At 42.3% G+C, this 23,555-nt stretch overlaps 1 protein-coding gene across 7 annotated transcripts in view; it reads left to right on the top strand.

Moving 5' to 3' along the window:
- Nucleotides 1–23,555, top strand: part of lama5 (laminin, alpha 5) — a 463,481-nt gene that overhangs the window by 392,116 nt on the left and 47,810 nt on the right. For all 7 annotated transcript variants that reach the window (XM_049753597.2, XM_049753598.2, XM_049753599.2 and 4 more), the window contains 7 exons: nucleotides 1,974–2,153; nucleotides 3,559–3,698; nucleotides 3,769–3,928; nucleotides 11,243–11,376; nucleotides 11,454–11,619; nucleotides 11,685–11,819; nucleotides 12,996–13,147. In XM_049753597.2, coding sequence (XP_049609554.1) covers nucleotides 1,974–2,153; nucleotides 3,559–3,698; nucleotides 3,769–3,928; nucleotides 11,243–11,376; nucleotides 11,454–11,619; nucleotides 11,685–11,819; nucleotides 12,996–13,147 — 1,067 coding nt within the window. The remainder of the gene's footprint in view (nucleotides 1–1,973; nucleotides 2,154–3,558; nucleotides 3,699–3,768; nucleotides 3,929–11,242; nucleotides 11,377–11,453; nucleotides 11,620–11,684; nucleotides 11,820–12,995; nucleotides 13,148–23,555) is intronic.

Raw genomic sequence — 23,555 nt, forward strand, 5'->3', positions numbered from 1 at the left:
TCATTTATTCAACACTCTTATTTATTCATTGTTTGTGCCTTCTTGGATTTTTTTGTGTTGCTTGTATGCATATGTGTACCGAGGGATAGTGGGAGCGTAATTTCAATCTCTTTGTGTGTCTTGGTATATGAAAAGAAATCGACAATAAAGCAGACTTTTACTTTGATAAAACAACCAAATAAACAAAACAAAAAACTACATCTGAAAAAAAATTATATTTTCAGACAAAATTGGATGAGGGCGCTCTAAATTTCACCGTTGGCTGTGACTCATCAACTGGGTGGGTTTAAGAAAAATGGCACCAAAAAGAAACTCATATTTTGCAGGTTACAAACTTCAAGTTGTAAAATATGCAGCTGAAAACAGTAATCGAGCAGCAGAAAGAAACTTTGGAGAACCGTGATGTACCAAGGGATTACTATTTCAAGTGACGTCAGTGGCACGGCACGGCGTGGCGGTTGTTTACATAAAGGTCAAAGGTACCCACGTAAGGACTACCGGCATCATTAGCGGTGATCATTTCTAAGTGACACGGGGGACAAAGAGTTTGAAGGAATTAAGGATTTGGAGTGACATATAAGGTTTGAAAAACTATTATGGCTTTTACGCACGCCCGGTCCTACTCAACTGAGTCGGGGGCCGGCGCTCAGCCGAGTGGGTGTCCGCGAACGGTGCATGGGGCTCGGACACGGCGATGGTGACAAAGGACGAGGAATTTGATCGATGGAATTAATGGATTTAAAGTGCACGGATGGTTTGATAATATTATTGCTTATATTATAGTTATTTGAAATATAGTTTATCTATCGTTATATGAGCCTGTGGAATATTTTGAAGTGCCAGCGCCCTCAGCCGCGCGCACCCATTGTTGACAAAGAACAATCGATGGATTTAATGAATTGGAGTGACACAGATGATTTTATGAACGTGTTATTCATGTAATCGTCTTTAATAACTCTATATGTTACGTCAGTCCCATTCTCAGCTCTTCGTTTGTGTTTGTCACGTTAGCATACCTATCGTTTAGCCTGTTGCTATCGTATCAAACGATCGATGGATTTAATGAATTGGAGTGACACCGATGGTTTTATAAACATGTTATTTATGTAATAGTTGTCCTAAATCACTCTATATGTTACGTCAGGCCCGTTCTCAGCTCCTCGTTTGTGTTTGTCACGTTAGCATACCTATCATTTAGCCTGTTGCTATCGTATCGAACGATCGATGGATTTAATGAATTGGAGTGACACCGATGGTTTTATAAACATGTTATTCATGTAATAGTTGTCCTTAATCACTCTATATGTCACGTCAGGCCCGTTCTCAGCTCTTTGTTTGTGTTTGTCACGTTAGCATACCTATCGTTTAGCCTGTTGTTGCTATCGTTTAGCCTGTTGTTGCTCGTTCATGACTGTTTTTGGTGTGGGATTTTGTCGAATAAATTGCCCCCCAAAATGCGACTTATACTCTGGAGCGACTTTTTTTTTTTTTTTTCACTTTTTGGGGCATTTTATGGCTGGTGCGACTTATACTCCGGTGCGACTTATAGTCCGGAAAATACGGTAGTGAAAATACGACACACAAGACAAGACAACAACAACCTGAAAAAAACATGATAGCATGACAAATAGCTTCTCTTGAATTTTGATTAATACTTTTGAACAATCCGCGATGTAGTGAGGCCTCGATAATTTAACCGCGAAGTAGTGAAGGATGACTACATGATTTCGTGGGCAGTACAGTGCCGTCCGCCTCACAGTTTGTTTTTTGTTTGTTTTATGGTACATTGCAACTTTTCTGTATCACGATAGCATGCACCAAAATATCTAAAAAAAACGCTCAAATTAAATAGAAAGTAGACCATTTTGCTTCTGAAACAGCCATTTTCTCACCCAGCTCACCCCTACCTTAATGAGGACAAGTGCTACTGAACATGAATGTAACTTTCTATAACCACTTTTTCTTGCATCCAGGTGAGCGTTCCTGTGAAGTTCAATGGCACATCAGGCATTCAAGTGCGCACTCCGCCCAACCTGGCAGACCTAGCATCCTATACCTCCCTCAAATTCTACATCACATTGCCCGAGGCTGTGCGCTCCCACCGTCAGGAAGACCGCGCCAAGCAGTTTGTCTTGTACCTTGGCAATAGAGATGTAAGCATTGCCATGAAAACACACCCGTGCTCTGATTTTAGATTTTCACAGAACAGAACAAGTAGGGTAGCATGCTTAATATCAACCCTAACCCTTTGATAAAATATTAGAAAAATATTGGATGTAGATTTAATAAAAAAAAAAAAAAAAATGAAATAAAATCCCAACTCCAGCAATAAGCATGTTGTAGGCCACAGGTGACAAATTCAAGGCCCCGGGGCCAGATATGGCCCGCCACATGATTTTATGTGGCCCGTGAAGACAAATTGTGCATCAAATTCGTGTATAATTACTAGAATTGCAAATCGTCTTCACTCTTAATATCTTTTTTTTAAAATATTTGACCAGTTTTTACTCGTCTGATTTGAAAATGAGTTATTTATCAGTTTGTTTTGTAGCTTTTACTGTATATAATATGAGGTGCTCATACATTTATTTGGGTTGACAGTCATAATGGCCCTCCGAAAGAAGCTATAACTACAATGCGGCCCGTGAAAAAAATTAGTTTGACACCTCTGTTGCAGGCAGTGCACAGCTGCCTCCGACCACAAAGAAGAAGCAGTTAAACCAAAGAAGCAGCAGATAAACCAATGAATAAGCAACTCAACCAACAAAGTACTCTTGTGGCATACTGACGTGGGAGCTGTGTGTGGCCTAACTGTTCAAATAAATGATTAATTGACTCAATATAGATATTGCAAGAAGATTATATTGCCCATACTAAACAGATTAAATACATCCTGATGGATGAAAATAAATGACTAATTGACTCAATACAGATATTGCAATAAGATTATATTGCCCGTAATAAATAGATTAAACACCTCCTGATGGATAAAAATGGGTGTATTTTTCAGCTTAATTCAAAATCCTCAAACGCAATATTACCCAGGATACTGTTTGGGCGAGTGGGGCCATTTGTTGATTTCCCCCTGTAACACTTGACATTCTTGTCTCCCACCCTTATGTGTTGAATTCAAATTTCCCTGTCTCATGATTGTTATACACGTCACATCAGACTGATTTCATCAACTGTAATTATGTCGTAGTGGAATTTGTGTTGCTTTGTGAAAGTGGTCACTGTTGCGGTTACAACCCGTCCCTCTGGGTTCTGTCAGAACCGAAATGATTCAGCAATTTAGCCGAACCTTTGTAAGAAGTGTCCACTCTGAGGGTTGAGGTGTGGCATTGAGTGTCATGGTGCTTTTAACCTGCATGAGCAGTAAATGCACTATGTTGTGCCATGGCTCTTATGTGCATGAAAAGAGGCTTCTCAGGGTTGTGGGTTCGAGCCCCGCATTGGGCATCTGCAACTTGTTGGACAGGTTTTAATATTTAATCTGCCATACCCTATTATAAAAAAAAAGAGAAAAAAGTCTATCGTGTTGACTGCTGGTCTTTGTAGTCCTCTAAAGACTTCCTGGGAATGGCGCTGGAAGGGAGGAAGCTGCGCTGGTACTTTAACATCGGTGGTGAAACGGCAGAGGTGTTGATGTCTGAAGATGTCCAGTCCAACGGAAACTTTAATAGTGTGGTCCTGGAGAGGTAGGGTACGACACACATGCACGTATGTGACTTGGTGTTGTTTTACTTGCGCTGTGTTTTTGTGTTGAAGGATCCTGCAGTATGGTCAGATGTCCATGTCTTCGGAGGCTTCTGAAGGCGACCAGAGGGTCACCAAAGCCTATGTGGAGGCAGGAGGGGATCAAGGGCTTCTCAGCCTATTGACCAATAACACTGTCTTCTATGTGGGGGGGTACCCCAGCACTTTTAAAGTAAGTCCAACCACCATCTTAAAAAGTCCCAAGTATATATCAATATGTTTTTTTTAAATTATGTTACTGCAGCGAAGACATGGCACTGCCGTGGGAAAGTCAGCAGACAAGATTGACTTTGAAATTATGTTCCAGGTCATGTGTATAGAAATAACATTTTTAATATGTTACTGCAAGCACCCTTACACAATATTATTACTCAATAAAGGCTGGTTAGCTCAGTCAATAGAGCATGAGACTCTTATTATCAGGTTGTGGGTTTGAGCCCTGCATTGGGCATCTGCAACTTGTTGGACAGGTTTTAATATTTAATCTGCCATACCCTATTATTAAAAAAAAAAAAGAAAAGAAAACAGTCGTTTATCGTTTTCTTGCTTTCCATTTTTCCCGCTTATCATTTTTCCTGCTTACTGTTCTTCCCGCTTATTTTCTCTCTTACCGTTTTCGCGCTTATCATTTTCCCGGTTTATCATTTTCCGCGCTTATCGTTTTCTCGCTTTCCATTTTTTCCGCTTATCATTTTTCACGCTTACCGTTTTTCCCGCTTATTGTTTTTTCTCTTACCGTTTTTCCCACTTATCATTTTTCCCATTTATCATTTTCCACGCTTATCGTTTTCTCGCTTTCCATTTTTCCCGCTTATCATTTTTCCCGCTTACCGTTTTTCCCGCTTATCGTTTTTTCTCTTACTGTTTTTCCCCGCTTATCATTTTTCCCGTTTAGCGTTTTCCGCACTTATCGTTTTCTCACTTTTTATTTTTCCCCCTTATCATTTTTCCTGTTTATCGTTTTCACGCTTATCGTTTTTAGCGCTTACTGTTTCTTGCGTTTTTCATTTTTCACACTTAACGCAAGGCGCATTCGCCTCCAGAAATTGCCTTTCTAGTTGTGTGAAGACGAAGGTGAAGACCTTCACACTATTGTTACTGTCGTCCTTTATTGTGTGAAGGCGAAGACCTTCACACTATTGTTATTCCTGTCCTTTATTATTATTATTAGTGTGAAGGTGAAAACCTTCACACTATTGTTATTCCTGTCCTTTATTATCCATCCCCGTGTGATTTTAATCCATCCCCTGGGGGAGAGGGGAGCAGTGAGTAGCAGCGGGAATCATTTGGTGATCTAATCCCCCAATTCCCACCCTTAATGGTGAGTGCCAAGCAGGGAGGCAATGGGTCCCATTTATATAGTCTTTGGTATGACCCGGCCGGGGCTTGAACCCACAACTTTCCAGTCTCAGGGCGGACAGTCTACCACTAGGCCACTGAGCTTGTTCCATATATTCATGACACCGTTACTTACATTTTTTTCATTCAAAAAAAATTTCTGTTTTCACAAAATTAACAAAATTCTGGCAAATTTTTCCCCATTCATTCTTAATGGCAGATTCAACATTTCACATTTACGTTGTTCCAGTTTGAAATTCACATAATTCAACACATTCAAATCACATTGGCGACATTCCCAAACTTGCCAAATTAAAAAATGTCACGTTTTCACGTTTACAATTTGCACAAAATTTTGCAAAATTTTGCAAAATTTTGCAAAATTTCACAAAATTTCATTTTTCACTTCGAATTTCTACATACTTCAACCGATTCAACTCGTTCCAACTTTCAACTGTTCATCTTTTGCCTACTATTCCACACCTTCCCACTTACCAAAAATTTCACGTTTTCACGTTTAAAATTTGCGCAAAATTTCACAAGATTTCCTTTTTCACTTATTTCTACATTTTTCAACCGATTCAACCCATTCCAAAGCATTTACATCCTTCCAGTTTGAAATTCACATCATTCAGCACAATCAAATCACATTGGGGACATTCCCAAAATTGCCAAATTAAAAAAATTCACATTTTCACGTTTAAAATTTGCACAAAATTTTGCAAAATTTCATTTTTCACTTCTAATTTCTACATTTTTCAACCGATTCAACTCACTCCAACTTTCAACTGTTCATCTTTTGCCTACCTATTCCACACCTTCCCACGTACCAAAAATTTAAAATTTTCAATTTTGAAATTCACACCAAATTTTCCAAAAATTTTGTTTTTCCCTTCTAATTTCTACATTTTTCAACCGATTCAACCCATTCCAACTTTATTCACTTTGTTCACCTTATGCTTACCATATTCACCCCCTTCACCCCCACTTCCACTATGCTTACACAATTCAACCCTTGACCCACACTGGAAGTGTGGCGGCCATATTCGATTGACCCTGAAGTGCCCCCAATGAACCCAGAATGAACTGGAAGTGCTCCAAATCAAACCGGAAGTGACCCCAAATATACCGGAAGTGACCTCAGCTAAACCGGAAGTGCTCTAAATTAAACCGGAAGTGACGTAAATGAAACCGGAAGTGACCCAAATCCAACCAGAAGTGACCCAAATGAACCGGAAGCGACTTTTTCAAACCGGAAGTGACCCGAGATAAACCGGAAGTGCCATAAATTACATCAGAAGGGCCCCAAATAAATTGGAAGTTACTCTAACTTCTAAATTTTTTGTCCGATTCAACCCGTTTCAACATTTTAACCCCAAAAATAAATCTCCTGAACACGTATATTTCGTCTGAACCCGTATATTTCGTTTCGTTCCAAATTTAAAAAAAATGTTGACACAATTTTTGTTTTTACATTCCCATTCACTCTCTAAGGCAGGGGTCACCAACCTTTCTTAAACCGGGAGCTACTTCCTGGGTACTGATTAAGGCAAAGGGCTACCAGTTCGACACAGACTTCTGAAATAGCCAATTTGCTCAATTTGGCTTTTATTGTGTTATTATTGTCATTTCCAGTTCACATGTAAGTGTGATTTTAACAAGAAGAGCAAAACTACAGTCAAACCTTGGTTTTTGACCACAATGCGTTCGAAGCGAATCGGTCGAATTTCGAATCTATTTTTCCCAATACAAATAATGGGCCATTTTTTAATCCGTTTCAAGATAAAAAAACAAAAACGCCTTTTTTAAGCATTTTTTCATTTGCGCATATTTTTCCGATCGCGCAACTGCAGCGCACCGCCGAACGCGCAACCGTAACATGTCGCCCACCGCGCAACTGCACCGTGCTGGTCGCACTATTGTGACAGAGCCGTCGCTGAAATTTAGAAAATATTTTTAAATTCTCTATGTACTTTCCAAAATGTAAGTCGACCTAAGTGCGCAGGGAGCTTAATTTTGTCCAATCGCGCAACTGCAGCGCACCGCCGAACGCGCAAAAGTAGCGCATCGCCGACCGCGCAACTGCACCGCGCTGGTCGCATTATTGTGACAGAGCCGTCGCTAAAATTTAGAAAATATTTTTAAAGCCCTGATGTACTTTCCAAAATTTAAGTGGACCTCAGTGCGCAGGGAGCTTAATTTGGTCCAATCGCGCAACCGCAGAGCGCCGGGCGCTCACTGTCGCATTGCTTTAAGAGCGTCTTTGTGTTTTAGGATGGCTTTACTGCTCCCACTTGTTTTATTTGGAGGCATGATTAGGGCTTAATATAATCCTCAAAATAACGGAAATACAATAACAACGGAGTCAGTCGGCATCCGGGCCGCGCGGTCGGGTTTTCTTGGGTCCTCCCGGCTCATCTCGCGAGGTTCGACCTCCGAATTTTGTTCGACAACCGCAGCAAAAAATCTAGAATTTTTATTAGAATTCCAATTTGTTCGAGAACCAGGACGTTCGAAAACCGAGGTTTGACTGTAAAATAAATAGATGCAGCTCACTGACAAGTGCCGCTATTTGAGCTAATTTTAGAACAGTCCTGCGGGCGACTCATGCGGTCCTCACGGGCGACCTGGTGCCCGCGGGCAACGTGTTGGTGACCCCTGCTCTAAGGGATTTAACATTTGCTCTAACTTCGACATTTTTCAACCGATTCAACCCGTTCCAACTTTCAACTGTTCTTCTTTTGCTTACCTATTCAACAACTTTAAACTTACCAAAAAATTCAAAATTTTCAATCTTGAAATTTACGCCAAATCCTCCAAAATTTCATTTTTTAATCATAATTTCTACATTTTTTAACCGATTCTACCCGTTCCAACTTATAACTTCATCTTTTGCCTACCAATTCAATAAATTCACACTTGCCAAAAATTCCACATTTTCAATTTTGAAATTCACACCAAATTTTCTCAAATTTCGATTTTCCCTTCTAATTTCTATATTTTTCAACCAATTCAACCCGTTTCAACTTTAAACATCATTCTGCAGCATTCCTCAAGTAGCTCTTCAACGTCTTTGCCTTCACACGCAATTTCTACAGGAATTGCATTTTCTAGTTATTTTTCTACTTATTCTGCCCACTTTTTCAACACTTAACTAGTTCCACATACTTAAACCGATTCACTCTGTTCCACTTTTCACTTATACCAAATATTCATTTTTTCATTCAAAATATTTTCTGTTTTCACAAATTTCTGGCAAATTTTTCCCCATTCATTTTTAATGGCAGATTCAACATTTCACATTTACGTCGTTCCAGTTTGAAATTCACATCATTCAACAAATTCAAATCACATTGGGGACATTGCCAAACTTGCCAAATTAAAAAAAAATACGTTTTCACGTTTAAGATTTGCACAAAATTTCACAAAATTTCGTTTTTCACTTCTAAAATCTACATTTTTCAACCGATTCAACTTGTTCCAAATTTCAACTATTCATCTTTTCCGTACCTATTCCACAAATTCCCACTTATCGAAAATTCCAAATTTTCAATTTTGAAATTCACACCAAATTCTCAAAAATTGCCCTTCTAATTTCTACATTTTTCAAACGATTCAACCCATTCCAACTTTATTCACTTTGTTCACCTTATGCTTACCATATTCGCCTCCTTCACCCTCACTTCCACTATGCTTACCCAATTCACCCCTTCACCCCCACTTCCACAGTGTGGCGGCCATCTTGGATTGACCCAGAAGTGCCCCAAAGTGAACCGGAAGTGCCCCAAGACATACAGGAAGAGCCCCCAAATGAATAGGAAGTAACCGAATATGAACAGGAAGTGAACCGGAAGTGCCCCAATTTTAACAGGAAGTGAACCGGAAGTGCCCCAAATCAAACCGGAAGTGCCCCAAATTAAACCGAAAGTTCCCCAAACCAAACCGGAAGTGACCTAAATTAAACCGGAAGTGAGCTAAATAAACAGATAGTGACCTTTTTAAACCGGAAGTGACCCCAAATAAACCGGAAGTAACCTCAGCTAAAGCGGAAGTGCACTAAATTAAACCGGCAGTGCCCCAAATAAACCGGAAGTGGCCTTATTTCAACAAGTGCCCTAAATGAAACCAGAAGTGACCTGAATTTAACATTTGCCCTAACGTTTACAATTTTTGTCCGATTCGACCCGTCTCTACTTTTGAACCCCAAAAGTGAACCTCTTGAACCCGTAGTTTTCGTTTTGTTCCAAATTTCAAAAATTGTAGGCGCAATTTTTGGTTTAAATTCCCATTCATTCTCTGAGGTATTCAACATTTCCTCTAACTTCTACATTTTTTAACCGATTCAACCCATTCCAACATTCAAGTGTTCATCTTTTGCCTACCTATTCCACAACTTCTCACTTACCAAAAATTCAAAAGTTTCAATTTTGAAATTCACGCCAAATTCTCTAAAATGTGTTTTTTCCCTTCTAATTTTTACATTTTTCAACCCATTCCAACTTTATTCACTTTGTTCACCTTATGCTTACCATATTCACCCCCTTCACCCCCACTTCCACTATGCTTACCCAATTCACCCCTTCACCCCCACTTCCACAGTGTGGCGGCCATCGTGGATTGACCCAGAAGTGCCACAAAATGAACACGAAGTGAACCGGAAGTGCCCCAAAACAAACAGGAAGGGCCCCAAAATGAACAGGAAGTGAACCGGAAGTGCCCCAATTTAACAGAAAGTTAACTGGAAGATCCCCAAATCAAACCAGAAGTTACCCAAATTAAACCAGAAGTGCCCCAAATCAAACCAGAAGTGACCTAAATTTAACCGGAAGTGACACAAATAAACCGGATGTGACCTCAACTCAACTGGAAGTGACTCCAAACACACCAGAAGTGCCCCAAATAAACCGGAAATGACCTTAATTCAACCAGAAGTGCCCTAAATAAAACCAGAAGTGACCTAAATTAAACATTTGCCTTAACTTTTACATTTTTTGTACGATTCAACCCGTTTCAACTTTAGAATTCCAAAGTGAACTTCTTAAACCCGTAGTTTTTGTTTTGTTCCAAATTTCAAAACATTTTTGCGCATTTTTTTTTATATTCCCATTCATTCTCTATGGGGCATTTAACATTTAATGTAACTTCTACATTTTTCAACCCATTTCAACTTTAAACTGTTCACCTTTTTCTTTACTATTCCACAACTACCCACTTATGAAAAATTTTACATTTTCAATTTTGAAATTCACTGCAATTTCTCAAAATTTTCATTTTCCCTTCTAATTTCTACATTTTTTGACTGATTCAACCTGTTCCAACGTTCAAATGTTCATCTTTTCCCTACCTATTCCACAACTTCCCACCTGACAAAAATTCCACATTTTCAATTTTGAAATTCACGCCACATTCTCCCCAATTACCTCTTATTTTTACGTTTCAATGGATTCAACCCATTCCAACATTCAACTGTTCATCATTTCCCTACCTAGTCCACAACTTCCCACTTACTAAAAATTCCAAATTTTCAATTTTGAAATTCACCCGAAATTCTCCAAAATTTCGTTTTAAACTTCTCATTTCTACATTTCTCAAGTAATTCGACTCGTTTCAACATTATTCTGCAGCATTCCCTAAGAATTTATTCAGTTTCTTCGCCTTCTCACGCAATTTCTCCAGACATTTTATAGTCTAGTTTTATGTGTTGATCTATTGAGGTAGCTTGAACTGATATTTACAGTTGTTTGATTGTTGTTTGTTTAAACAAATTAGGAAACTGCAAAAAGTAAGGATTACAGAAGAGGACAAATACTTTTTTTCACAGGACTGTATTTTCTAATTATATACAGTAAATGTAAGGGAAACAAGCGCATACTGCTGTGGAGGTTAGCTTGATTACTTTTTATTCTGGCAGCCAGTGGTAACACTAAAATTAAGTCACCTTCATAACATCAGAATGTACTTTTTTAGTGATATTCCTCTTAGCACACACCCATACAGGACACCGTGATTAGTCTTTACAGCAGTAGCCATAAGGAATGATGATATTTTTGGCATTACTGTATTTAAGATAACTCCTGTGTGATACCATGATTAACTCTTTCGTTGTTATGACTGAGATTTCTTCATCATATATCTTCTCCTCGTGCAGCCCCCTGACCCGTTAGCCCTGCCGGGCTTCAAGGGCTGCATGGAGTTGGACACGCTCAATGAAGAAGTACTCAGCTTGTACAACTTTGAGCAAATCTTCCAGCTGAACACCACACAAGAGAAGCCATGCGGCAGGTGAGAGCTTGCACCTGTCCACTTCACTAACATCTTTTGTCTGGGTGTTAATGTGTACTTTTTCATGCCATAAAAAGGTCCAAGCCAGCGCTAACACAGGCCTGGGTGAACGACGCCGCTTATTTTGACGGCACCGGCTTTGCCGAAATTTCCTTCAGCGATGAGTCGGCGCGCATGCAACGCTTCGAGCAGGAAGTCAAGTTGGTCTCCCACAGAGGGATTTTGTTGCTGCTTCAAAACAGAGTACGTGTTAATCAGACGACCTTTCATGCCGGGACTATGTGATGAGCCCGTATATCCACAACCAGGACCAGTTCTTGTGTCTGGCCGTGGTCCGAGGCCACCTGAAGGCTTTCTTCCAGTTTGGTGGTGAGATGGAGGAATTTCAGCCCAAAGATCCCACCTCCCCACTCCTTAGGGTCAGCGATGCGAATCCCAAAGTAGTATGTATGCTTCTATATTCACTTTCATCTTATTTTCCTCATTTTCAATACTCTTCTGCTGATGTTGATGATGGTGGCCCAAAAGGTTTTAGTTTTGGGGACTCTGCTTTGGGTTCCATTTTAAGGAAACATGGTATTTCCTTCCACTGCTATGCAGGTGACTGTCAGATCGATGTCCAACTGAGCAAAAACAACACTAGTTTAAAATGGAAAACACTAAGTTGTCTGAGTGACCCCAAACTTTTGATATACAGTCAAACCTCGGTTTTCGAACGTCCCGGTTCTCTAACAAATAAGAATTCAAACGAAAAATTAGAGATTTTTTGCTTCGGTTGTCGAACAAAATTCGGAGGTCGACCCTCGCGAGATGAGACAAAAGGACCCGAGAAAACCCTCGGCCCGGATGCCGACTGACTCCATTCGTTATTGTATTTTCGTTACTTTGAGGATTGTATTAATCCCTAATCATGCCTCCAAAGAAAGCAAGTGGGAGCAGTAAAGCCATCCTAAAACACAAAGACGCTCTTAAATCAATGCGACAGTGAGCGTCCGGAGCGCTGCCGTTGCGCGATCGGACCAAATTAAGCTCCCTGCGCACTGAGGTCCACTTAAATTTTGGAAAGTACATCAGGACTTTAAAAATATTTTCTAAATTTCAGCGACGGCTCTGTCACAATAATGCGACCAGCGCGGTGCAGTTGCGCGGTCGGTAGCGCACTACAGTTGCGCGTTCGCCAGTGCGCTGCAGTTGCGCGATCAGACAAAAATGCGCAAATGAAAAAATGCTTAAAAAAGGCGTTTTTTTTTTTTTAGTCTTGGAACGGATTACATTTTTTTCCATTATTTGTGATGGGAAAAATAGATTCAGAATTCGACCGATTCACTGTATGTATGTATATATCAAAAGATCTGGGTGACCCCAAACTTTTGATATATGGATAAATCCAAAGATCGTTTGTCCAACTGAGCAAAAACAGAACACAATAAGAGATTTTATGATTAAATTAATTAACATTATTACTGCATGAACACAAAAGTATAAATTGGTGCCGTTGAGTTGGGTGTCATATAACTTTAAGTGTGAAATTAACCTGTTCCTATTTGCAGGTGCACTTAACATATTAACCAATCGGTTTAAAGCACTCAAGTTAATTAATTGATTGTGGAATTGTTTAGTTGGAGATCATCATCCTGCGATCTCCTCCGTATCGAGTGGTGGTGAGGAGCAACCGCATCCAACTCTTCACGCAATTTTTTTCTGAGAACATCCCAACCTTTGGACGCACATACTTTCTGGGAGGAGTCCCTGAACACAACTTGCCTGACAGGTCAAAAACACTCCCGCGCTTGCGAACACACGCACACAAGCTCACACACTCACACTTGTTTTTCATGGGCCAAAGTGAGGTACTATTGTCATATTTGCATGTGTGTATACCACAGCCTCGATTAGTTCAAATAATCACCTTTTCTGTGAATTATTTAGATGTACGTACAGTATTTTACTGTTTTGTTCTTCTTAAATCATATCACACTAACCGTAAAAAATACAGGAATCCTGTTCGATTTTGAATTGAGTAATAAAAGGTGCATTGTCCATAGCTAAATATCACCTTGTTAAATGGGATTTGAACGCTTTTCAGTTAACCATTTAATCAGTTAACAGTGAAGGTGTCACGACTCGTCTGTGTTCCTTGGTGTTAAAGGCCAAATAAATCCACATTGATTATGTACGTATTCGTGGCTAGTAATTACAAACGACTATGGGCTGACAGGCAAAGAGTGCAAACTTGAGGTAGGTGGTACAAATCTAAATGTAAAAGACTCAGGGAGGAGCACAGTAATGCAGCGCAACAAGGAAGTGATGAACCACTGCAGCCTATGGATATCTCAATGGGCCAAATTTGAAGTTTGCCCATTGACTTGACACTCATGATTAATTGTGTTATTTTTTTATATCGTGTTAATTTCCAACTTAATTAATCTAATTGTGTTATTTAGTTAATTGTGCATTTTAATTATTGTAAAAAAATCCCTTGATTTTTTTTCCTGATCCGTTATTTTAGCAAATGTTGATACCCTTAATATGAAGAAGAGGATTGATTTTCTTTTGCAGACATATTTTTTATTGAACTAGATTCAATTTATAAAAAAGTCACACAAACAGCCCCTCAACAGTGGTTAAGAATTCAAAATTTGAGCAATCTAAAAAATATAATATAATATGCGTATAAAATGTAAACAAGGACTCAGCTTATAGTGCAACAAACGTAGTTTGTTTTTAACTGAGCAGCAATATAACAGTCTTGATTCACCATATTAACACGTTTTCTGATTTCTCAAGAAAGAATTAACAGACCGTTCACCATCTTTCTAAAAACAGATAACATTTCTGCACAACAAGCCAAAACTAGTGTCACCAGTGTGGCGTGCTTGATGTTTATTTGCAGTCTTGCAAGATCCAGTAAAGTGTTGTAGTTTTTCTGCTGCTACAATACGTGAAAAGAGTACAAATTTTATTAGGCCTTAATCGCGTGACTAAAAAAAATTGGTGGCATTAAAAGGAGGTTGGCTTAACCGCACTAATAACTCGATTAACTGACACCACTAATATACATATGGGCACCGTGAGATCGAGTCCTGTTCAATGGCGGTGTGCAAGTGGGTGTGAATGGTTGTTCTTTATGTGTGCCCTGTGACTGGGTGGCAACCAGTTCAGCGTGTAGACTGCCTTTCGCCTGATGTTAGCTGGTCTAGGCTAATCCATGCCCGTAACTCCAGGTGAACATACTCAGAGTTGATTGAACTAACTCAGCTCAGATTTTCTGGAACCGAATACTCAGTCTCCCATCTCAGAGTAAGTCAACTCAGAGTTCAGGGATAGACTCAGAGTATGTTGAATCTGCTTTCTGGAATCCCCCCTGCACTTTACACACTTTCCTGTACTTTATTATTGTGTGAAGGCGAAGGCATACTATATGTTATTGCTGTACTTTGTGTGAAGGCATATGCCATGTTATTTGACACCACTCACTTCGTTGTGTGAAGGTGAAGTTTTTATTTTCAGCTTTATTATTATTATTATTATTATTATTATTATTATTATTATTATTATATTTATTCCGTGCACCTTTTTGTACGGTTTTCCCAAAATTAAAAAAAAAAATTTAGCCAGACTTTTACCATTCATTCCATTTGAAATTCACATCATTCAGCTCATTCAATTTACATTGGAGAGGATTTTCAACATTCTTGAAATTACAAAATTTCAAAAACTCCACATTTTCACCACATTGGTGCAGTTGTTCCGCGGAAGACCCTCGACTGCAATTCACACCGGCAGCGACCAGCTGCGTTGCATCTCTGGAAATCTCCGCCCACAAGACAAGATCACGCTAAAGAATTTACCGTAATTTTCGGACTATAAGTCCTTCCGGAGTATAAATCGCACCAGCCATAAAATGCCCCAAAAAGTGAAAAAAAACATATATAAGTCGCTCCGGAGTATAAGTCGCATTTTGGGGGGCAATTTATTAGACAAAAGCCCACACCAAGAACAGTCATGAACGAGCAACAACAGGCTAAACCAGGTATGGGCAAACTACGGCCCGCGGGCCACATCCGGCCCACGGGACCATTTAATCCGGCCCGCCAACCCTAAATAAATTGTATTATTAAACATTTTTTTCGGTTATTTTGCCTGCAATGACTGCGTTTCCCCAGTAGATGGGGAACCACTCGCCTGCGCATTTACTACCGGAAGCCGTGTCAGAAAGCTCGGTGCACACTCACAAGTGCATGTTTTAGTGCCGAATTTAGAGCGTGGGCTGTGACGACAGCATTCTTGTAATTTGCGCGCCGAGCTTTCGGATACAGTTTTATGCTAAAGCCACCCACAAACCTTCCCCCAGAATCCTTCCATTAAAATGAGTCGCCCAAGGAAAAGCAAGGTGGACACTGAGTGCCGAGTGTTTAAAAAGAGTGGCCAATTTGGCTCGACGTACGCGACGTGACGTTCAGCCACATGAACATAAACATCAACCCGTCACAGATCTAGGTAAACGGACCAACACCTCGGATCTCTCCTAAGAATTGCCACAACAAATTTTACTCCAGACTATGACACACTAGCAAAAAAGGGAGACCAACAACACTGTTCCCACTGAAAATGAAGGGGAGGCTTTCAAGTTTGTTGTAAAAAAATGCATTTTGAATATGATCTGTACAAATAGCAGGGATTGAAACTAGCGACCATTCTCATTTTCAAACAATGCAGGATGCTCAAGGACATTGATGCACCACCTGTTTGTGACTAATCTTAACCTGTAAAATTCTTAAGGCTTACTTTAAGGAATTGTTTCCCGTTTCCTCACCTCTGTTACCAGGTGTTTGTGAGTTAAAACTCTGCTCTGATTTTCAGATACCCCTCACCGTGTTGCCGTTTTGATTACTTTATTTGGATGTATGCTTTCACCGATTCTTCAAGATGATATATTTGGTCAGAATGTTTGCCGTTTGATGTGATCTCATAAGATAAACATGCATCTTTCATTAATCTGACCTGCAGGCACTGAAGTGATGGAGACTGTTATTCATAATAACAGTGTCGTATTTTATGAGAATCACTGATAGCAGTTTTGTAGGGATGTTTTTTTTTTTTTTAATGCTGTTAATAATTGCATTTCCATCCATCCATCCATCCATCTTCTTCCGCTTATCCGGGGTCGGGTCGCGGGGGCAGCAGCTTTAGGAGGGACTCCCAGACTTCCCTCTCCCCAGCCACTTCATCCAGCACATCCCGGGGGATCCCAAGGCGTTCCCAGGCCAGCTGAGAGACATAGTCTCTCCAGCGCGTCCACTGTTCCACGGCCAGGACGAAAGCCACACTGCTCCTCCTGAATCCGAGGTTCGACCTCCTGACGGACCCTCCTCTCCAGCACCCCTGAATAGACCTTACCAGGGAGGCTGAGGAGTGTGATTCCCCTGTAATTGGAACACACCCTCCGGTCCCCCTTCTTAAAGAGGGGAACCACCACCCCAGTCTGCCAATCCAGAGGCACTGTCCCCGATGTCCACGCAACGTTGTAGAGGCGTGTCAGCCATGACAGCCCCACAACATCCAGAGCCTTTAGGAACTCCGGGCGGATCTCATCTATCCCCGGGGCCTTGCCACCGAGGAGCTTTTTAACTACCTCAGTGACTTCGACCCCAGAGATTGGAGAATCCGCCTCAGAGTCTCCAGGCCCTGCTTCCTCAATGGAAGGCGTGTAGGTGGAATTGAGGAGGTCTTCGAAGTATTCTCCCCACCGACTCACGACGTCCCGAGTCGAGGTCAGCAGCACGCCATCCCCACTGTAAACAGTGTTGACGTTGCACTGCTTCCCCCTCCTGAGACGCCGGATGGTGGACCAGAATTTCCTCGAAGCCGTCCGAAAGTCATTCTCCATGGCCTCACCAAACTCCTCCCACGCCCGGGTTTTTGCCTCAGCAACCGCCGAAGCCGCGTTCCGCTTGGCCATCCAGTACCTGTCAGCTGCCTCCGGAGTCCCGCAGGCCAAAACGGCCCGATAGGACTCCTCTTCAGCTTGACGGCATCCCTTACCGCCGGTGTCCACCAGCGGGTTCGGGGATTGCCGCCACGACAGGCACCAACGACCTTGCGGCCACAGCTCCGGTCGGCCGCCTCAACAATGGAGGTGCGGAACATGGTCCACTCAGACTCAATGTCCCCCGCCTCCCCCGGGACGTGGGAAAAGCTCTGCCGGAGCTGGGAGTTGAAGCTCTTCCTGACAGGAGATTCTGCCAGACGTTCCCAGCAGACCCTCACAGAGCGTTTGGGTCTGCCAGGTCGGACCGGCATCTTCCCCCACCATCGGAGCCAACCCACCACCAGGTGTTGATCAGTTGACAGCTCCGCCCCTCTCTTCACCCGAGTGTCCAAAACATGCGGCCGCATATCCGATGACACGACTACATAGTCGACCATCGAACTGCGGCCTAGGGTGTCCTGGTGCCAAGTGCACACATGGACACCCTTATGTTTGAACATGGTGTTCAATATTGAAAATCCGTGTCGAGCACAGAAGTCCAACAATAGAACACCGCTCGGGTTCAGATCAGGGGGGCCGTTCCTCCCAATCACGCCCTTCCAGGTCATTGCCCACTTGAGCATTGAAGTCACCCAGTAGAACGATGGAGTCCCCAGAAGGAGCGCTCTCCAGCACTTCCTCCAGGGACCCCAAGAAGGGTGGGTACTCTGATCTGCCGTTTGGTGCATAGACACAAACAACAGTCAGGACCCGTCCCCCCACCCGAAGGCGGAGGGAGGCTACCCTCTCGTTCACCGGGGTGAACCCCAATGTGCAGGCGCCCAGCCGGGGGGCAATAAGTATACCCACAACTGCTCGACGCCTCTCACCGTGGGCAACTCCAGAGTGGAAGAGAGTCCAGCCCCTCTCGAGAGGGCTTGTACCGGAACCCAAACTGTGCGTGGAGGCTAGTCCAACTAAATCTAGTCAGAATCTTTCTGCCTCGCACACCAGCTCGGGCTCCTTTCCAGCCAGAGAGGTGACATTCCATGTCCCAAGAGCCAGCTTCTGCAGCCGGGGATCAGACCGCCAAGGTCCCTGCCTTTGGCTGCCGCCCAGCTCACATTGCACCCGACCCCTTCGGCCCCTCCCACAGGTGGTGAGCCCATGGGAAGGGGGACCCACGTTTCCATTTCGGGCTATGCCCGGCCGGGCCCCATGGGCGAAGGCCCGGCCACCAGACGCTCGCCTTCGAGCCCCGCCTCCAGGCCTGGCTCCAGAGGGAGGCCCCGGTGACCCGCGTCCGGGCGAGGGAAAACAAAGTCCATTTATGTTTTTCATCATAAGGGGCTTGGGTGAGCCGTGCTTTGTCTGACCCCTCACCTAGGACCCGTTTGCCATGGGTGACCCTACCAGGGGCATGAAGCCCCTGACAACATGGCTCCTAGGATCATAGGGGCACGCAAACCCCTCCACCACGATAAGGTGACGACTCGCGGAGGGGATAAATGCATTTGTTTTCAAAAAACTTTTTTTGAATATCCATGCTTTACTACCTACTAAAGGCCAAAACCTTTTATGCAATGACCTTTACAGGTCGTTTATATTACTTCACACAAACACAACATCCATCTGCTCCTGGTTTGTGAACACACAAATCATTTCATTATTAAATTACAAACATTAAAATGTATGGATTTGGTAGATTTCAAGACCGCACAAATTATTTGTAAAGCTAAAAAAAAATTACTCCCTAATAATAAATGGTTAATAGAAAGAGATTACAATCTAAGAAGGAGAGGGAATCTTTTACAACCTAAGGTGCGCACCACCCTCAAAAGCATGTGCATATCTGTCAATGGGGTAAAGCTATGGAATAATTTACTTGTAATGATCAAAGAAAGTAAACCCATTGCCCAATTCAAAGTACACTTTAAAAATTTTACACTAGAAAATTATAGTAATTGAAATAGTTTGCTTGTCTGTTTTCAGCTATATAGTCCATATCTTATTTATTTATTTTTCTTTCCAGAATATTATTTTATAAACTGTTTTTCATTTCCGAAATTATCTTCCTTCGATAAATCAAGTTTCTGTACCTCGAAAAAACTCATCAGCAACCATGTTAAGAATTATGATGTATAAAAGGGGTAGGAAAAAACAAGCTTCTTTCTTCTCCTTTTTTGAACATGTTGATTTGTTTGTCTTATTGACATAACATGAAATTATTTGAAAATGTGAGGAAACCAGGGTGCGGTACTTTCCGAACACGTTCAACCAGTCGGTCCAAACCTCCGTGTTCACCCCACTGTGTTCCTTCATCCTCCCATTCAAGGTCCTCAGACCCTCAAGGGCCCGGGACAGGCTTCCGTCGGCTGCAGTATTATTTGGAATAAATGTGCAACATTGCTCACCAAACATGGCGCAGACACCGCCCTCTTTTGAGAGTAGCATGTCAAGGGCCATTCGATTCTGGAAAGCCATGAGGGAAGTAGCGGCCAGTTGGGAGTGGTCCGCCTTGAAACCCGCCTCGGTCCAGTTTCCAAGCCTCTGCACGTTGTAGTGGATGTAGTTAATCCTGTCAACATTTTTGTTAAGAGTACACCACCAACACAGGGCGGATTCAAAACCAGCTGCTATCTGATTCACCAGCTTATACTCATCTGGTACTCCTCTAGGAACACCAATGGCATCTATGTAAGTTGGATTAGCTGCGCCCTGCCATTCGGCGTTTCGCTTCGTTCTCGGCCAGTATTTGGGCACTACGGACTTAGCAAAAGATGTTAGATCATAAGAGGACATTGGTATCAAATGAACAGGAAACAATAGGGTTACCAAAGCGCAAATTCCAGAGCTGTTTAAAGGTAACCTATCATAAAGTTTGTTACTATTACACCAAAACCAAATATCACTACGAGCAATGGGCAAAAAAGGGGCAGTGACATTGGTCATGGACTCACACCATGGAGTAGGTAGGGCGCCGAGCTTCTCACCAGTACCAGGTAATCTAATGCATGTAAAATTACCCTTAGCTACATCGGACGAAAAAAGGGGTTTATATTTTGTCATAGAGGCAACAGGGTAAACCTTATCCCATTTAAAACAATCATGAGTGGGTGAAATGGATGAGTTTAACATTAAAACAACAGCACACTTAGGAACTGTATTTGCAGGTATGATTTTCAAAAGAGGTCTTGGACCCATACATGCAATGCAACTGGTGTTAGCCATTTTTGCGGCTTGCTCAGCCATAAGAAGCCAGTTGTTGGTTTGACCGCTTATTCCTGTGGAGGCTACAAAATAGCTGTCTATATCAGTGAGGGGCATACTTGTGATTTTTGCTCCTGCTGACAAGGTGTAATTATTTGTAACGGGACGGTCTGCGATCGACATTGTTTTGTTAATGCAAATAGCAATAGGAAAGTGGGGATCAATTCCAGAGGACCAAGCCCACAGTTGAAAACCCCAACAAGAAGTGTTAAAGAAAGTGGCATTTGGAGGACGAATTTGACCATCAGGGAGTGTAAGAGTCAAAAGGAGGCTTGTGCCCTGATTTTTCAAAGTTACTCGTTTAGCAAAGAACACAGCCTCTTCACTGGAACCAGAGGGCCAAAAATCTTGCGTTTGTGTGGTGACAAGGGTGCCCCAGTCGGTGCTAACTGGGTGACCAGTTAAATACCACCAATATCCGAGCCATTTATCCCCAGTAGTGGGGTGACCATTTCGAAAACCTTTCAAACTTTTCATTGGTAAAATAATAGAAGAAGATGTATTAGGAGCCACAGTAAACATTAATGAGTTATTGTAAGTCCAAGACAAAAGCCATGGTACGCAAGTTGGAACGCGGACGGTTTCTGGTGTACAAACAACATGATCGAAAGGGGATTTTGTGTTGCGCTTATGTCTAGCAATTTTTTCCCATGAGCCATATTGATTAGAATCAGTGTTGGTAGTTGCCTGAGAGAAGAATGTTCGAGGCTCATGGTACTCTATCCATACGAATAAAATAACCCCCGAAAAAAATATAATGGTAACACAAATCAGCAAAAGCAACCAAAAGCGCATGGTAGACTTTGCGCAGGCTACAGCCCGATTAAAGCACTCACCAAATGACTCTCTAATGCTCATGTTTTTGGATCTCCTCAGAGTCAACACCCTGTGCTTCGGGTTGGTGTCTTGGAAATTGGCTTCTGCTAGCTTTCGTGTCAACCCTGGATCTTGGCACCAGGATCAGGCACTATTACCAGACTTTGCTCACCTTCCGTACTTAGGTTGGGTCTGCGGAGATCACCTTTTTACAATGAGATAAATGAATCCATGTGTTGCGTTCGGCTATTTTCAAAGCATTAGGTGTCGTGAGTAGTACCAAAAAGGGACCTTCCCACTTGGGTGAATGCCAATTCTTCCTCTTGATACTCTTGATCAAAACCCAGTCTCCCAGTACCACTTTGGGGTCTTCCTGCGGAGAAATGGGTTCATCATCAGTGTTATTGGTTGGATTCTTTTGACGTTCCAACATTTTTCTCATGTAATCAGCTAATGTGGCTTCCTCGGGGATCTCCCATGTGTTCTTGAACTGAGGAAGCCTGTAAGGTCTTCCAAACATAGTTTCATAGGGAGTTAGCCCTGTTGTACTTGTAATATTTATGTACATTTTGACCAGGTCTAAGCACTGAGTCCATGGTCGTTTGGTTTCCTCCATACATTTCTTTAATCTGTTTTTCATAGTCGCGTTAGATCTCTCAACAAGGCCAGCTGATTGTGGATGATAAGAACAATAGTTCTTTAAATTTATGTGGAACATTCTCCCAATGTTATGCACTATTTGATTTACAAAGTGTGGACCATTGTCGCTGTAAATTTTTTCTGGAATACCGTACCTTGGAATGATGTCTTTGCATAAGGCTTTTGCCACTGTGAGTGCATCAGCATGTTTGGTAGGAAATGTTTCTACCCATTTAGAAAATGCGTCTATTATGACCAAACAATATTCTTTCCCTTCACATTTATGTAATTGAATATAATCCATATGTATTGTCTGAAACGGATACAATGGAGTCGGGTATTTCCCTCTCTGAGGTCTTAAATTGCCTTGTGGGTTGTGTTTAGCACAGATCAGACAGGCTCTGCAAAATTGTTGTGAGAAAGCTGCAAAGCCGTATGTTGTATAAATAGCTTCAACTTGTTTCACCATACCCCCCGTCGAGACATGGGTGACCCCATGACTCGAAATAGCAGCCCATTTGAACAAGTTACGAGGCAAGATAGGTTTGCCCAAAGGTCACACAAAAAGACCATCAGTGTTTTTAGTTGCACCCCGTTTTTCCCAAGAGAGTCGTTCCTGGGAGGGGCTCTGAGACTGCATGTCAAGCAACACATCAGGGGAGATGTGTGCCATCGAATCATCATCAGTGAGAGACGAGAGGACATGGAGCAGGCCTTCTGCAGCGGCCTTAGCGGATTTGTCAGCAAAAGCATTACCAAGAGAAACAGGATCAGATCTTGCAGTGTGAGCAGCACATTTGCAAACAGCCACCTTTAAAGGTAGCTGGACAGCGTCCAAAAGTTGAGTTAGTAATGTGGAATGGGTGACGGGCTTCCCTGTAGAAGTTATCATGCCACGGTTGCTCCACTGCTGAGCAAAAACGTGCACTGTAGCAAAAGCATACTGACTATCAGTCCAGATAGTGACGGACTTGTTTGCAAACAATTTGCAGGCCCCAGTCAAAGCAATGAGCTCAGCGGCCTGTGCTGACATATAGGATGGCAGTTTAGCAGCCTCCAAGACTTCGTCGGCAGTAACAATGGCATACCCAGTAAGGGTCACTCCAGATTCATTTTTCTTAGAAGACCCATCAACAAAAACCACATCACCATCTGGCAGAGGCGTATCTTTCAAGTCAGGCCGAGCCTTTGCAATCTGTTGGGCAGCATCGACACAATCATGGAATTCACCGTCGTCAGGAAGGGGAATGAGAGTGGCAGGATTGAGTGTCGTGCATCTTTCAACGGTCAGGTGCGGCTGAGACAGTAACGTAGCCATGCAAGAAAGATGACGTGCAGGCGACAGAAAAGTCATATTAGTCTGTAGCAGAAGGGCCGAGACAGCATGAGGAACTTTCAGTGTTAAAGGATGAAACAACACAACACCAGCACTGCTCTTCACAGCCATGGAGGCCGCCACCACGGCCCTCACGCATGGTGGGAG

Source organism: Syngnathus scovelli, chromosome 2 (genome assembly GCF_024217435.2).
Source record: "Syngnathus scovelli strain Florida chromosome 2, RoL_Ssco_1.2, whole genome shotgun sequence".
NCBI lineage: Eukaryota > Metazoa > Chordata > Actinopteri > Syngnathiformes > Syngnathidae > Syngnathus > Syngnathus scovelli.